Source organism: Hyaena hyaena, unplaced genomic scaffold (genome assembly GCF_003009895.1).
Source record: "Hyaena hyaena isolate Hyena2069 unplaced genomic scaffold, ASM300989v1 scaffold_75, whole genome shotgun sequence".
NCBI lineage: Eukaryota > Metazoa > Chordata > Mammalia > Carnivora > Hyaenidae > Hyaena > Hyaena hyaena.
In genome coordinates this window covers 324286-340275 of record NW_024080707.1, presented here as the reverse complement: position 1 = coordinate 340275, position 15990 = coordinate 324286, and the positions used below count along the sequence as shown (strand labels likewise).

The window sequence follows — 15990 nt, the reverse complement described above, 5'->3', positions numbered from 1 at the left end:
GGGCATCTGGGAGGCTCAGTCAAATATCTTACTTTTGATTTTGGCTCAGGTCATGACCTCATGGTTCATGAGATGGAGCTGCATGCAGTGCAGAGCCTGCTTGAGATTCTCTCTCTCCCTCTCTCTCTCTGTCCCTCCCCCACTTATGCTCTCTCTCAAAATAAATAAAATAAACATTTTTAAAAAAAGCAAAACTGGGTCTTCCACCAAACAGAAGTTTCATAATCTTCTATAAACCATTCCATTTCTTTAAGACATGAAATTCCAACCTTGATCTTAAATCATAAGTGAAACGCTACAGTAATTAGAGTTTCGAACTCAACATGTTAGTCAGAATACAATTTGGACCTCTATCTTCTTCATTTGCTGTGGACCATTCCATAAAAAAAGCTTTCCTATACACAACTAACCCTATTAGATATATTTGTCAGCAGTCCATGCATAATTGGTAGTATCTGTGCTTCAAAACAAACAGATTTTTACATTTCTTTCTATCCTATCCTATCCTCCAAAGAAATTATGGAAATGTTCAAACTTTGATAGTTAACTTATTTACAACCTGACTGCAAAGGTACAGTGCTTTACAAACCACAATACAAAAGTAGGTACAAACAATCTGTCCTCTATTCAACAAAACCAGATCACACTGTTTCTTACTAAACCTGTTAAGGGCATAAACATTTTAGAGTTACATTAAAGACAAAAAACTGGGGTGCCTGGGTGGCTCAGTTGGTTAAGCATCTGGCTTCAGCTCAGGTCATGATCTCACAGTTCGTGGGTTCGAGCCCAGTGTCAGGCTCTGTGCTGACAGCTAGCTCAGAGCCTGGAGGCTGCTTCAGATTCTGTATCTCCCTCTCTCTTTGACCCTCCCCTGCTCATGCTGTCTCTCTCTCTCAGAAATAAAGTAAAATAAAATAAAATACTTACACATATGCACATAAAAGACTATGATAGGCTGTAAGAGGTGGATAATCCAATCCCCAATACTGTAAATTGTTATCACTACTGTTAAAATACCTGGAAAAAAAAAAGAAAGCAACATTCCATTAATCAATATTCAAGATACAGACATATAATTTAACATCTTATTTCATTAAAATGAAAAAATATTTTATGCAAGGTAAAAAAAATTCATCTAAACTTATCTTTTCCCCTTCAGTTAAAATTTTTTGTGAAATCACAATTAAAAGTTTTTGAGTATGGTAAATAATTTACTATCTAAACCAAGACAGTCTTGGTTTACTCTTGAGAGTAAAAGAGGAAATTATTAATAATTGTTAGGCCTAAAAAGAAATGCAAACCAAGATTGTCCCTGGCAAACCAGAACTTGTTACTCTATTAATTAATTTAAATTAACATTCAATCCCATTAAATAGTCTATTGTTCATCTTCAGAAGGTCTGTTTTACTTAGTGTTAGTCACATGAAATGTTGGTTTGTATGAAGAGATGGGAACTAATAAAATTATCAAGGCATGCTAGACCCAGCCGAGAGATCTGGGCATAGGGTACTACAGTATGTACCAACTGGTGGCAGTTGTCTACTCCAGCAGCAACATCCATGTGAACCATCCTAAGTCCTATATCTGGCGGAAACTTGAAGCCACGAGGCAGTGAATCCAAGAATTTCCAGGTTAGTTGGAATCCTTTTTGACAGCTTGAATCTGGGAAACTCAGCCAGGCCAACAGTGGAGACCAGAGGACTCACTTCTCTGGTGCCCTCTGAAGACAGGCACCAACTGTGTTATTTCCAAATTCACCTCACTTCCAGGCACACTGGCATACCGTTTTACTGTATCTGCCTCAGAGCTGTTGAAGGACTGGGTTAAATATGTAAAGCTGCTGACTCACTGCTTGACACACAGCAAGTATACAATAGTAGTTCTGAGTATTAGCCACAAAACTAATGGGATGCATTTAGTAATGGAAAACCACTTAGATCAACACAATTTCATTTGGTTTTCTGCTTCTTATAAGACAAAAGCTATTTTTTCTCTAAGCTTGAGATCCTCTGGAGATAAGTAAAAGAGGCAATGACAGTAAAGTATAAGCATGCAAAGATATACTAACAGTCAAGTCACTGGTTGGATTGGGAAGAATGACAGGGCTAACAATCTTGCTCCCTATTCCTATGGAAATGTATAAATAAGAGGAATTTATGGAAGTAGCTTTCAAATGTTTCCAGTAAAGCTTCAAAATCTACTAGTAGAAACAAAGCAACCAGTAAATTCTCCTGCCTTATATATTTTAGATACAGATGAAAAGTTGTGCAAGTGCTATTTATATGTTGAAATGTATTTTCCCCAAGAATTCCCATATAATCTCAGTTAGATGTTTTGTCAGAAAAAAAATGGCTACCATGTGAATTATGAAAAAAGTGTTATCATTGGGGCACCTGGGTGGCTCAGTTGGTTAAGCGTCTGACTTCAGCTCAGGTCATGATCTCATGGTTCGTGAGTCTGAGCCCCACATCGAGTTCTGTGCTGACAGCTCAGAGCCTAGAGCCTGCTTCAGATTCTGTGTCATCCTCTCTCTCTGCCCTCCCCTGCCTGCACTCTGTCTCTCCCTCTCACTCAAAGTGTTTAAAAAAAAATTTTTTTTTAAAAAAGAGTGTTATTAACTTCAAGATACAATTTTTCTTTTTTTTTATTTTTTTAAATGGGTTTTTTTTTGAGAGACAGACAGAATATGAGCAGGGGAAAGGCAGAGAGAGACCAAGACAGAATCTGATGCAGGCTTCAGGCTCTGAGCTGTCAGCATAGAGCTCCATGCAGGGCTTAAACTCACAAACTATGATATCATGACCTGAGCCCAAGTTCAGACGCTTAACCGACTGAGCCACCCAGGCACCCCATGATACAATTTTTTCTAATACACAACTGCAAGTCATAGGTATTTTTAAGTTCATTTATTTTTGAGAGAGAGTAGGCATGCAGGTGCTCAATTTTTTTTTTTAATATTTTTATTTATTTCTAGGAGAGAGAGAGAGAGACAGCGTGAGCAGGGGAGGGTCAGGGAGAGGGAGACACAGACTCTGAAACAGGCTCCAGGCTCTGAGCTGGCAGTCAGCACAGAGCCCGACGCGGGGCTCGAACCCACGAACCGCGAGATCATGGCCTAAGCGAAAGTCGGACACTTAACCGACTAAGCCACCCAGGCACCCCAATGCAGGTGCTCAATTTTTATATGACAAGACACTTTAAGAAAAGTTTAAAGACATGAAAAGCAGGAAGAAAATATTTATTTTATACATACATACACACAAGAAAAATGATTAAAATGTAGAATACTGTTGTAGCAGATAGATTTTAAGGTCTTCCCCATGAACCTCATCTCCTATTGTTCATGCCCCTGACTGTGTACAATCCCCCTTGAGTGTGCAAGACCTGTGACTTGCTTATAACCAACAGAATATGGCAAAAGTGATAGACGTCACTCTTGTGCTTACATCTTATATATATGTAAGATTCTGTCTTGCTAGTAAGTGTGCCAGAGAGACTCCCCTTCATTGACTTCGAAGGGACAAGCTTTCATGTTTTAATAAGTGATCATACTGGAGAAGCCACATGGCAAGAAACTGCAAGTAGACTCTGGGAGCTGAGGGTAGCGTCCAACAAGAAACTGAAGTTCTCAGTCTTGCAGATGCAAGGAGGTTAATTCTGCCAGCAATTTGAGGTACCTTGGAAATAGTTCCTTCCCCAGCTGAAACTCTGATAAGACTAGAGCCCCAGATGACAACTGGGATTGCATGCAGCCTTCTTGAGGCCCTAAGCAGAATAACAAGCTAAGCCAGGCCCAGACTTTTGACCTAAAAAAAAGTTCTGTGATAAAAAATGTGTGTTTAAGTAATTATCATTTGTGATCATTTGTTAACATAGCATAGAAAATGAATATACAGTAGTTCTCCCTTATCCACAGATTCACTTTCTGCAATTGCAGTGACCAGTAGTTAATTGCAGTCTGGAAGCAGGTTGTCCTATGGACATATCCTCAGAAGGTCAACAGTATTTTTTTTAATGTTTTATTTATTTCTGAGAGAGAGAGAGAGACAGCATGAGCAGGGGAAGGTCAGACAGAGAGGGAGACACAGAATCTGAAGCAGGCTCCAGGCTCTGAGCTGGCAGTCAGCACAGAGCTCAATGCAAGGCTCAAACCCACAAACCATGAAATCATGACCTGAGCCAAAGTCAGATGCTTAACCGACTGAGCCACCCAGGCGCCCCAGAAGGTCAACAGTATTAATACTACACCACAATGCCCATGTCATTCATTGCACTTCATCTCAGGATGTAGGCATTTTATTATCTTACATCATCACAAGAAGAAAGGTGAGTACAGTCCAATAAGATATTCTGAGAGAAACATATTCCCATAACTTTTATTACAATAGATGGTTATAATTGTTCTATTTTATTATTAGTTATAATTAATCTCTTACTATGCTAAATTATGAATTAAACCTTATCACTGGTATGCATGTATAGGAAAAAACATAGCCTCTAGGGTTTGGTGCTATCCGTAGTCAGGCATCCACTGTGGGTATTAGAACTTATGCCCCATGGATAGTAGGGGACTACTGTAACTTTATTTTAAAACCATACAAATTAGGGGCTCCTGGGTGGCTCAGTTGGTTAAGCATCCAGCTCTTGGTTTTGGCTCAGGACATGATTTCATGGTTAGTGAGGTTGAGCCCCACACTGGGCTCTGTGATGACAGCATGGAGCCTGGGTGGGGCTCTCTCTCCCCACTTTTCTGCACCCTCCACTACTTGCACTCTGTCAAAATAAATAAATAAACATTTAAAAATAAATAATAGGGGCGCCTGAGTGGCTTAACTCTTGGTTTCGGCTCAGATCATGATCTCACAGCTGTTGAGATCGAGCCCCATGTTGGGCACTGTGCTGCCAGCTGCTTGGGATTCTCTCTCTCTTCCTCTCTCTGCCCCCCACCCCACTCACACTGTCTCTCACTCTCAAAATAAGTAAATAAACTTAAAAAATAAATAATTAAAAATACAAATAAATCAATAAAATCATACAAATTACTGATCTGCAACCCACCAAAAACATGGAAAAAAGATATGAATATGTGATTTTTAGAAGAAATACACTGATCAGCAAATATAATAAAAAATGTTAAATGCCACAAGTACTCAAGGAAATGGAAATTTCAAAAGTCTGGGGTTATTAAGTGTTGATAAATGTATGCAGAAATAAGATATTTTCGTGTTGGTATCCATTAAAACTGTCTACTTAATCTACTTAGAGATTCCACCTCTAAGAATCTATTCAGAAAAAACATGTGAACTGGGAAAATATAGTTTATTTTATCATTCCCCTACTAAGAGAAAATTTAGAGTGTTTCAGGTTTCTCATTACTATAAACAATGCTGAAATTAATAGCCATGCCTACCAATTCTCTTGAGTTATAAAACTGTGATTTTGTTTAGAAAACAACAAGCTCAGAGTAAGTGGACTCTTCCCTTAGATCCAGGTATAAACCATACCTGCACTGGGCCAAGTATTTCTTTTTATTAATGATTGCTTTACAGTTGGGAAAGATTTTGCTCCTTGACAAAAAAGAGAGGTAAAAAGGAGGTATTTCAATTATTCCTGCCTTGAGCATGGTTGTATAAAGTAACAACACTTGTAGTCTGAGCAGTCATCTACTGACTATGGAGTGGAAAGACTGAGGATGAAAAGCTGACATGCTAAAAAGAGGGAATGGCAGACGGGAAGAATGGGGAAAACCTGAGTCCCTGATTGCTATTACTGAAGCACTTTACCAGTATTACAATGACTTACTTCTTAAGATAATAAAATTATTTTATTGCCTAAGCTATTATTACTCAGGTTTTCTATTACATGATGCCAAAAGTACACCTGATTCCATACGTAAGGAATTTTCATTATGAAATTTATTATAAAATTAAAGAAATAAGTTCTATTTTTCTTTATCACAATAATACATAATGAATAATAAAGTTTTGTTTTAATTTAAAATTATTTAATTATTAAAACTAACACTGTTAAAGTTAACATGACCAATCCTGATATCTTCTTCTTTTTTTAAGTAGGCTCCACACCCAGAGTGGAGCCCAATGTAGGGCTTGAACTCACAACCCTGAGATCAAGATCTAAGCTAAGATCAAAAGTTGGACACTTAACTGACTGAACCACTCAGGCGCCCCTCCTGATATCATATTTTAAACAACTATTTCACTTGAAAGAGTTTTGACAAATTACACTATAGCAAACTCTCTAGGTAAAAAGAGAAAGACTTCACTATCAGAAAACTGAAGTGTAAAAAAAAAAAAAGAAATCACACCATTTAAACATGAATCTGAAACAGATCAGTTTCTCTTAGAATTTCCAGGTATACATTTTTGGTTTTCTAGTCTATCCACTCATAAAGAGAAAATTTCTGACATTTATTATATTAAATCGTATTTCTTCAATTTCTTATGAACATTATGAAGTATTGCATGATCAACTAATGATAAATCATGTTTCTTTATATCATATGTCTCTGTTTCTAAGCCTACCATTGAGGATTGTCATGGTACCCACTCCTTAATAAAGATTTCAAAACTATAACATTTACCACCAAGATTTCTTTAGACATCTCATAATATTTAAGGCTCACAGATCACGGTTAAAACTGAATCATATAATTATATCTGAGGTATACATTATCTGGTTTTTAACAAAGAAAAAGAATGAAAATGTATACATATAGTCAACTCTGGATTATCTAGGCCAAAGTAGGAGACACTGGCATGGAAAACTAAAAACTGAGATAGATCAAAATAACTCACTCTCCATACTGAATTAAAATTATATTCTCACTCCTGGAATCAATGTTTTCACTACCTAACATTAAGCCAAAAGCTACAATGTATCACTTTTCTCTAATCTTTTCAATACTAAATATCACAACTACTTTTGTATCAAAATCTGTTAAGAAGTACTTACAGAGAACAACCAAAAATACAATTATCTTATCTGTGTAATTTTTACAAAGGAATAAAAAAAATTACAAGACTCAAAAACAATGGGCTGGTTTCCCTCAGCAAACATTACCTTATTCTATCAATCAAACAAGAGAAAAACACATTAAAAATGTACTAATAATTAAAACAGTGATACTCAATGGTTAAGTCACTATATGAGGAGGGGCGCCTGGGTGGCTCAGTTGGTTAAGCAGCTGGCTCTTGGTTTCGGTCATGATCCCACTGACTTGGGAGTTGGAGCCCCATTTCGGGCTCCAGGTTGACAGTGCATAGACTGCTTGGGATTCTCTTTCTCTGCCCCTCCCCTGTTCTTTTTCACTCTCTTTCTCTCTCAGAATAAACTTTTTTTAAAAAAATCACTGTATGAGGATATGAAAGATGCTCAAAATAGTACAATGTATAGTGCCAAATATTGGGCTGATATCTATTTTAAATGCTCTCTGACTAGGGTACAGCCAACCTATTAATAAGGAGCTCAATATGATGTCCATGTGTGAAACTTTCTCTTAAATGAATTATATAAAAGCAGTGACCAAGAACAAAGAATCCTAAAATGTTTATGGAACCACAAAAGACCCCAAATAGCCAAAGCAATCTTGAAGAAGTGCAAGGCTGGAAGTATCATACTCCCTGATTTCAAACTGTCAAAGCTATAGTAATCAAAACAGTATGGGGGCACCTGGGTGGTTCAGTTGGTCAAGCATCCAACTCTTGATCTCCGCTCAGGTCATGATCTCACAGTTCATGAGTTCGAGTCCCACATCGGTTCTGCACTGATGATGCAGAGCCTGCTTGGGGTTCTACCTCTCCCTCTCTCTGCCCCTCCTCCACTGATTCATATTCTCTCTCTCTCCTTCTCTCTCAAAATAAATAAACTTAGAAAAAAAAGAATTAGGGAGTTCCTGGGTGGCTCGGTCGGTTAAGCATCTGACTTTGGCTCAGGTCATGATGTCACAGCTCGTGAGTTCAAGCCCCGCATCGGGCTCTGTGCTGACAGCTCAGAGCCTAGAGCCAGCTTCGGCTTCTGTGTCTCCATCTCTCTCTGCCCCTCCCAGGCTCACACTCTGTCTCTCTCAAAAATAAATAAACATTAAAATAACGGGGGGGGGGGGGCGGCGCCTGGGTGGCTGAGTCGGTTAAGCGTCCGGCTTTGGCTCAGGTCACGATCTCACGGTTTGTGGGTTCGAGCCTCACGTCAGGCTCTGTGCTGACAGCTAGCTCAGAGCCTGGAGCCTATTTCAGATTCTGTGTCTCACTCTCTCTCTGACCCTCCCCTGTTCATGCTCTGTCTCTCTCTCTCTCTCTCTCTCAGAAATAAAATATTAATACATACATACATACATAAATAAATAAACAGTAAAAAAACTTAAAAAAGATGGGCAGAGTTGAGCACTGGGTGTTGTATGTAAGCAATGAAGCACAGGAATCTACCCCCAAAACCAAAAGCACACTGCACACACTGTATGTTGGCCAATTTGACAATAAATTATATATATTTTTTAATGTTTTATTTATTTCTAGGAGAGAGAGACAGCGTGAGCAGGGAAGGGTCAGAGAGAGAGGGAGTCACAGACTCTGAAACAGGCTCCAGGGTCTGAGCTGGCAGTCAGCACAGAGCCCGACGCGGGGCTCGAACCCACGAACCGCGAGATCATGACCTAAGTGAAAGTCGGACGCTTAACCGACTAAGCCACCCAGGCGCCCCAATAAATTACATTTTTTAAAAAATGGACAGAGTACTTGATTAGCCACTTTTCCAAAGAAGACATACAGACAGCCAACAGGCACATGAAAAGATGATCATTACTAATAAACAGAAAAATGAAAATCTAAACCACAATGTGATACCTCATCATACCAGTCAGATTGGGTAATCTAATATCACAAAAACAAGAAACAAGTGTTGGCAAGGATGTGGAGAAAAGGGAACTCGTGAACTGCTGGGAATGTAACTTGGTCCAGCCACTGCAGAAAACAGTAAAAAGGTTCCTCAAAAACTTAGAAATAGAACTAGCATACAATCTAGCAATTCCACTTCTAGGTATTTATCCAAAGAAAATAAAAGCACCACTTTGAAAAGATATATGTACCCTTATGTTTATTATAGCATTATTTATAATAGCCAAGATAACCTAAGTATCCATTGTGAGATCAATGGATAAAAGAAAATGTTATATACAAGTAAATCTTGAATAATGTGGAGGCTAGTAGCCCCAAACCCCCAACATAGTTGAAAATACATGTATAACTTCTAATTTCCAAAAACTTAACTACCAATAGCCTGTTGAGTTGGAAGCTTTACCAATAACATAAATAACGGATTAACACTTATCTTGCATGTTATATGTATTACATATTGTATTCTTATAATAAAGTAAGCTGGAGAGAAGAAAATGTTATCAAAATCATAAGGAAGAAAAAATACATTTACAGTATTGTACTATACTTATTTTAAAAATCCACATATAAGTGGACCTCTGTAGTTTGTTCAAACCTGTGTTGTTCAAGGGTCAACTGAATATATACAGTGGAATATTACTCAGCCACAAAACAAGAACAAAATCTTGCCATTTGCAACACATGGATGGACCTAGAGAGTATTATGTTAAGTAAAATAAGTCAGAGAAAGACAAATACGGTATGATTTCACTTATGTATGGAATCTAGATAACAAATGAACAAACAAAACAGAACAGATTCATATAGACAGGAAACAAACTGTTGGTTATCAGAGTGGGAAGGGATTGTAGGATAGACAAAATAGGTGAAGGGGATTAAGAGGTACAAACTAGTTATAAAATAAGTTATGGGGATATAATGTACAGCACAAGGAATATACTCAATAATATTGTAATGAGTTTGTATGGTGACAGTGATTAGACATAATGGGGATCATTGCATAAAGTATAAAAATATCAAATCACTATGATGTACGCCTAAAAGAGGATTCTATATGTCAATTATACTTCAATTTGAAAATAATAATAAATGCATTTTAGCATTGAAAAATAAAGATATCACATACTTTCCTCACATAAGTCCCACAAAATGGTTCATTTGGATTCTAAGGACTTGAATAAATGTATCAGTATATAGAAAAAAAAAAGTGACCAAAGCAATCAACAGAACAATGTAAACAGTTTGTACAGCCAGTCTCTAATAAAATAATCTATTAGGCATCCAATAAGTCAAGAAGTAATGTCATCAACTGTTAATCAGAATACATTTGATAGATGACACAGGCACAAATTTCTGTAAAGATATAACCACAGCTAACATTTCCTAAGAGCTCATCTTGTTGCAGACACTAGTTTAAGTGCTTTACATGTATCATTTTATTCAATCCTCACAATAACCCAGTGAAATATGTATTCTATCATTTCCATTCCACAAGTGATAAAACCATAGCAAAAGGTCACACAGCTACAGCAAGTAGATAGTAGACCAAGGATCTGAACTGAGGCAGTATAACTTGAGCACTCACACTCCTCACCACTAAACTAATGCTCTTTCACATCGCATTCATTCCTTACAAAGACACTTTGAGAAACCACCAGAAAAAATATTGTTAGCCCAGGATGGTTCTTCAGTTTATGTCCAGAGGAGTTTCTAAGGCATATATTGTTCTATCCTGAAAGTTCTTATCATATTCCAGCTGCTAGCTGAGTACATGGGTAACTTTCAGGAGTGAAACTTCAAAGATGAGCCTACAATATGCAAGGTAATACATAAGTGATATAAGTATACAGGAAAAGAAGGATGATGAAGAAGAAGAACAGCACAGTCTCCTCTTATATATATTTTCCTTCATATCTTCAAATAATCTGTATTAACTATGATAAACAATAAAATCAAGTTAAAATTATCCATACCATTGTTTGACTGGTAAATTAAAAGTAATTTCTTGCCAATGCCTCTGAGCTTCATAATCACCAAACATAGGGGGTTTTCCAGCACCTAAGATGAAAGGTAAAAAGAGCCAGACAATATATTTTAATATACCAATGATTTTATTTCCTTATGAAAAATTTCTTTAAAAAAATTTTTTTAAGTTTATTTATTTCTTTTGAGAGCACAAGTTGGGGAGGAACGGAGAGAGGGAGAGAAAGGAAATCCCAAGCAGGCTCCATGCTGTCAGCACAGAGCCTGACACAGGGCTTGAACTCATAAACCATGATATCATGACCTGAGATGAGATCAAGAGTCAGACGCTTGACTAAGCCACCCAAGCACCCCAAAATCTTTTCTAAATTATAGAGGCAGTGTAGGATAAAGAAAGAATCACAGACATTACCAAAACAGCAGAGATGAGGTCTGAATCCTAGCACTGTTAGCACACAGAGTGACTGTGTGACCCTGGACAAATTACTTAACCTCCCTTAACCTCGGCACATTAAAAATAGGAACTACCTATAGAACTATTGGGATATATAAGATAATGATATAAAATAACTAGTAAAATATGTGGCACACAGTAAACATTCAAGAAATACAAGATATTAACAGTAATTAATACTAATTTTAAAATATCCAAGTTTATTTTTACTTCACAAGACTGTCCACTAAGTATCATAAAACAATAAAAATGAGTATATATTTTTTACAAAGAGCTTTTGCAAACTGAGTATAAATAACAAGATTCAGTATAGAACCAAAAGACGATGTGTCATAAAGACATTAGTAGGGACACCTGGGTGGCTCAGTGAGTGGGTTAAGCGTCTGACTTCAGCTACGGTCATGATCTCACAGTGTGTGGGTTCCAGACCCGTGACGGGCTCTGTGCTGATAGCTCAGAGCCTGGAGCCTGCTTCAGATTCTGTATCTCCATCTCTCTCAGCCCTTGCCCCACTCACACTCTGTCTCTGTCTCTCAGAAGTAAATAAACATCAAAACAAATTTTTAAAAAAGACAAAGACATTAGTTAGGTCAGGCTTTGCTGTCAAATGAGTGATATAAAAACTGTCAGTAACTGCTTTTGTTAGTTCAAAATAGCAAATATGGAATAATAGGTCCTTAACAATTGATAGCACCTAATATGTGCCAGATATAACAATGAAGTAAGTATTATTAGTATCCCTACTTTACAGCTGAAAAAAGAGACCGTGGTCACTCAGGCATCAAGTAGTAGAGTATGGATATGAACCCAGGCAAACCGGCTCCATCATCTAGTTTTATACTGCCAGCAACCTGGTTAAGCAGGTTATTAGCCTTAAGTCATGTTAAATGACATAAAGGTAATTCCATTCAGGAAATCGTAAACATCCACTATTTAGCTAGCAGGTGACATAAAAGTTGTGAGAGGCCCAGACACAGAGAGTCATAGGTTTTTAAATCAGCAATTGAAAATCACATACAGTCAGATACATTCATTAACTCACTGGGAATTAATTAATGCCATACTGGAGAATAATGTATAAACATTCACTCAAGGGGCGCCTGGGTGGTTCAGTCGGTTAAGTGTCCGACTTCAGCTCAGGTCATGATCTCATGGTTCATGGGTTTGAGCCCCGCATCGGGTTCTGTGCTGACAGCTCAGAGCCTGGAGCCTATTTCAGATTCTGTGTCTCCCTCTCTCTCTGCCCCTCCCCCACTCGTGCTGTCTCTCTCTGTCTCAAAAATAAATTTAAAATAACAAAAAAAAATTTTTTTTAATTGTCCTTTAAAAAAAGAAAACATTCACTCAAATCCAACCCAGATTTTCTCCAGCTTTAGAAACTACGTTAAATAGGGGCGCCTGGGTGGCTTAGTCGATTAAGCGTCCGACTTTCGCTTAGGTCATGATCTTGCGGTTTGTGGGTTCGAGCCCCACGTCAGGCTCTGTGCTGACTGCCAGCTCAGAGCCTGGAGCCTGTTTCAGAGCCTGTTTCAGCGTCTATGACTCCCTCTCTCTCTGACCCTCCCCTGCTCATGCTGTCTCTCTCTCTCTTTCCTAGAAATAAATAAAACATTTAAAAAAAAATTAGAAACTACGTTAAATAAGAGTTTTCCATTTAAAGGCTGTATGATACCAATATTCTTAAATGGCTAGCATCTCCACCTACAGAGATAACCCCACTGTTGAGATAACCATGGGAAAAGCAGATTAACACCTCCAAAGCATACAGAGAGTGACTGTCACAAGGAATTACCCACAGTATATAGATACACGTATACACGCACATACACACCCCTTGGTCTCTCAAAAGATACTATTTCTTTTGAGATATGGTTCGTTTTTGTGTTCTCAGATGTAATGGCACCTCGTAGATTCTCAATGAATGATGCTGAAGCACAGATGTTGAGACAACCAGTGTGATATAGCAAGGACATCAAGTTCAAGAGATTTGAAATTCTGAGTCTGATTTTCCACTTAACCACATGTGCAACTGTGCCATCTGTGATGGCAAACCAAGCAATTATGCCAACTACTTTTAACACAATGCCCATTTTTTGGTTCTTGACCAAAACATCTTTAAGTACTTGTCTGACACTTTGAAATTCCAAGCCTCTGTTCACGCTGCTCACTCCCTATTTATACATCTCTTCCATCAACTCATATCCAACCTTCAAGAACCATCTCAAATTCCAAATCCTCCATGAAACTTTCCCTTATAAATTAAAAACACATTGTTCACTAAGGCACCTGGGTAGCTCAGCCAGTTAAGCGTCTGACTCTTGGTTTCAGCTCAGCTCATGATCTCAGTTCGTAAATTCAAGCCTCATGTGGGGGTCTGTGTGGATGGCACAGAGCCTGCCTGGATTGTCTCTCCCTCTCTCTGCCCCTCCCCTACTCTCTCTCTCTCAAAATAAATTTTTAAAAAAAGTACATTGTTCACTGATTATTAACTTTCATAATACTTGTATTTTCAATATCACATATTTTGCAACATGACTATACTATTTTCTAACTGCTTCCCAAGTAAGAATTTTAGTTCCTATGAACACAAGAGAATTTGATTTTCCAGAGTTCAAAGGAAACATATTGCTAGGCATACAGTGAATACTTTCATCAAAAATTTATTTAATCGGGACACCTGGGTGGTTAAATGTCCAACTTTTTATTTCGGCTGAGGTTATCATGTCACTGTTCAAGCCCTAAGAGCATGGAGCCTGCTTGGGATTCTCTCTCTGCCTCTCTCTCTCTTGCCCCTCCCCTGCTTGCACGCACTCCCTCTCTCTCCCTCTCTCAAACTAAATAAACTTTAAAAAATAAAACTTGCGGGGGGGGGTGCCTGGGTGGCTCAGTCGGTTAAGCGTCCCACTTCGGCTCAAGTCATGATCTCACGGTTCATGGGTTCGAGCCCCGCATCAGGCTCTGTGCTGACAGCTAGCTCAGAGCCTGGAGCCTGTTTCAGATTCTGTATCTCCCTCTCTCTCTGACCCTCCCCTGCTCACACTGTCTCTCTCTCTCTCAGAAATAAATAAAACATTAAAAATTTAAAAAAAAAAACAAACCTGAGGCACCTGGATGGCTCAGTCGGCTAAGCGTCCGACTTCAGCTTAGGTCATGATCTCATGGTTTGTGGGTTCAAGCCCCACGTGGGGCTCTATGCTGACAGCTCAGAGCCTGGAGCCTGATTTGAATTCTGTATGTGTCTCTCTCTCTGACCATCCCCTGCTCACACACTCTCGTGCTCTCTCTCTCTCAGAAATAAATTTTAAAAATTAAAAATTAAAAAAACTTAATTAACCTGTAATTTTTTTAAAAAAAAGGAAAAATATATCCCCAATGAATTGTGATTTTTGTATGTGTATTTTACAGAATAGGAATGTATGTGTGTGTTCAATATTTTTTTTATGAGACAGAAAGAGACAGATACAAGTGGGGAAGGAGCAGAGAGCAAGGAAGACACAGAATCCAAAGCAGGCTCCAGGCTCCAGGCTCCAAACTGTCAACACAGAGCCCAACATGGGGCTCGAACCCACAAACCATGAGATCATGACCTGAGCCGAAGTCAAATGCTTAACTGACTGAGTCACCCGGGAAACCCATTTGTTTCTATTTTAAGGAATACAACCATGGTCTTTGGCTTCTTTTATGAAGGGGAGGAACCGATTTCTACTTTCTGTTTATTTTGCTTTTATTTGTTTAGCTCCACTGGGATAATAAAAGTCAGAGAGGATCTTAGGTAATCTTCTATACCTGAAAAAAATCCAACTATCTAGATTTTCTGAAATTGCTCTAGACTTGTGGTCAGTGTAGAAGAATTTATTACCATTCTCTAACAAATAAAAGAATGGATAATGACTCTCTTTAGGGTTGAGAAACAAGTTTCTATCCAGAGTCTGACCTACTTCAATAAATCCAGCTGACATTGGCTATGAAATTAGTACTTAAGTTTTTTAAAACTGCTAAAGTGCCCTTAAAGCAATCCAGAAGGACAACCCAACTGTACCTATGAGAGCTTCACCTGGGAAGGACAAAAAGGATTCCTTCCACAGTGATTAATTCTACAAATTCATTTACAGGAGAATCAGAATTACATAAAGAAAACACACTGATATAGATTTACAGAGTTTCAATTTTGTCTTGTTCTCAGGGAAATGGGCTTAAGTGCCACTTAAATGTTCATTTTATTAATTGTTGAACTATTTAAAATTGTTATAATTTAAAAAACAAGTAGTTTCTTTGATAACAAGACATTCTAATTGCCTTTACATTTAAATTTTAAACATTCTAAGAGAAAAGAATTTGGCTAAAATTTTCCAGAACAAAATCCCCTTTTGATATGTTCTTGGCAAGGAGAAATATCATAAATAGCAATGGGGAATTTGAGAGAAGCTAACCAATTAAATAGAGCACAGTCATACTTTAACAATAATTGATATGTTGGGGGGAAAAAAAAGATTCTCTATGATCTATCCTTCCTAAATAACCAATACAACTTAGAGGAAAAAGGGTATTAGAAGAAAATAACTTTCCTTGAGTCAGGTGTTGCTATTTGCTTAAAAAACATCAGTAACAGTTTGGATCAAGTACAGAGGAACGGTGAATCCCTAC

At 38.0% G+C, this 15990-nt stretch overlaps 2 protein-coding genes across 2 annotated transcripts in view; one reads left to right on the top strand and one right to left on the bottom strand.

Moving 5' to 3' along the window:
• LOC120232615 (integrin subunit beta 3 binding protein) overlaps positions 1-1571 on the top strand; it is a 99153-nt gene extending 97582 nt beyond the window's left edge. The window contains exon 12 of the transcript XR_005528609.1: positions 1549-1571. The gene's annotated coding sequence lies outside the window, so the exon portion shown is untranslated. The remainder of the gene's footprint in view (positions 1-1548) is intronic.
• The window catches only part of ALG6 (ALG6 alpha-1,3-glucosyltransferase), a 61895-nt gene that overhangs the window by 30824 nt on the left and 15081 nt on the right, over positions 1-15990 (bottom strand). The window contains exons 3-4 of the mRNA XM_039233427.1: positions 10883-10967; positions 928-1017 (exon numbers count right to left, since the gene is read on the bottom strand). Coding sequence (XP_039089358.1) covers positions 928-1017; positions 10883-10967 — 175 coding nt within the window. The remainder of the gene's footprint in view (positions 1-927; positions 1018-10882; positions 10968-15990) is intronic.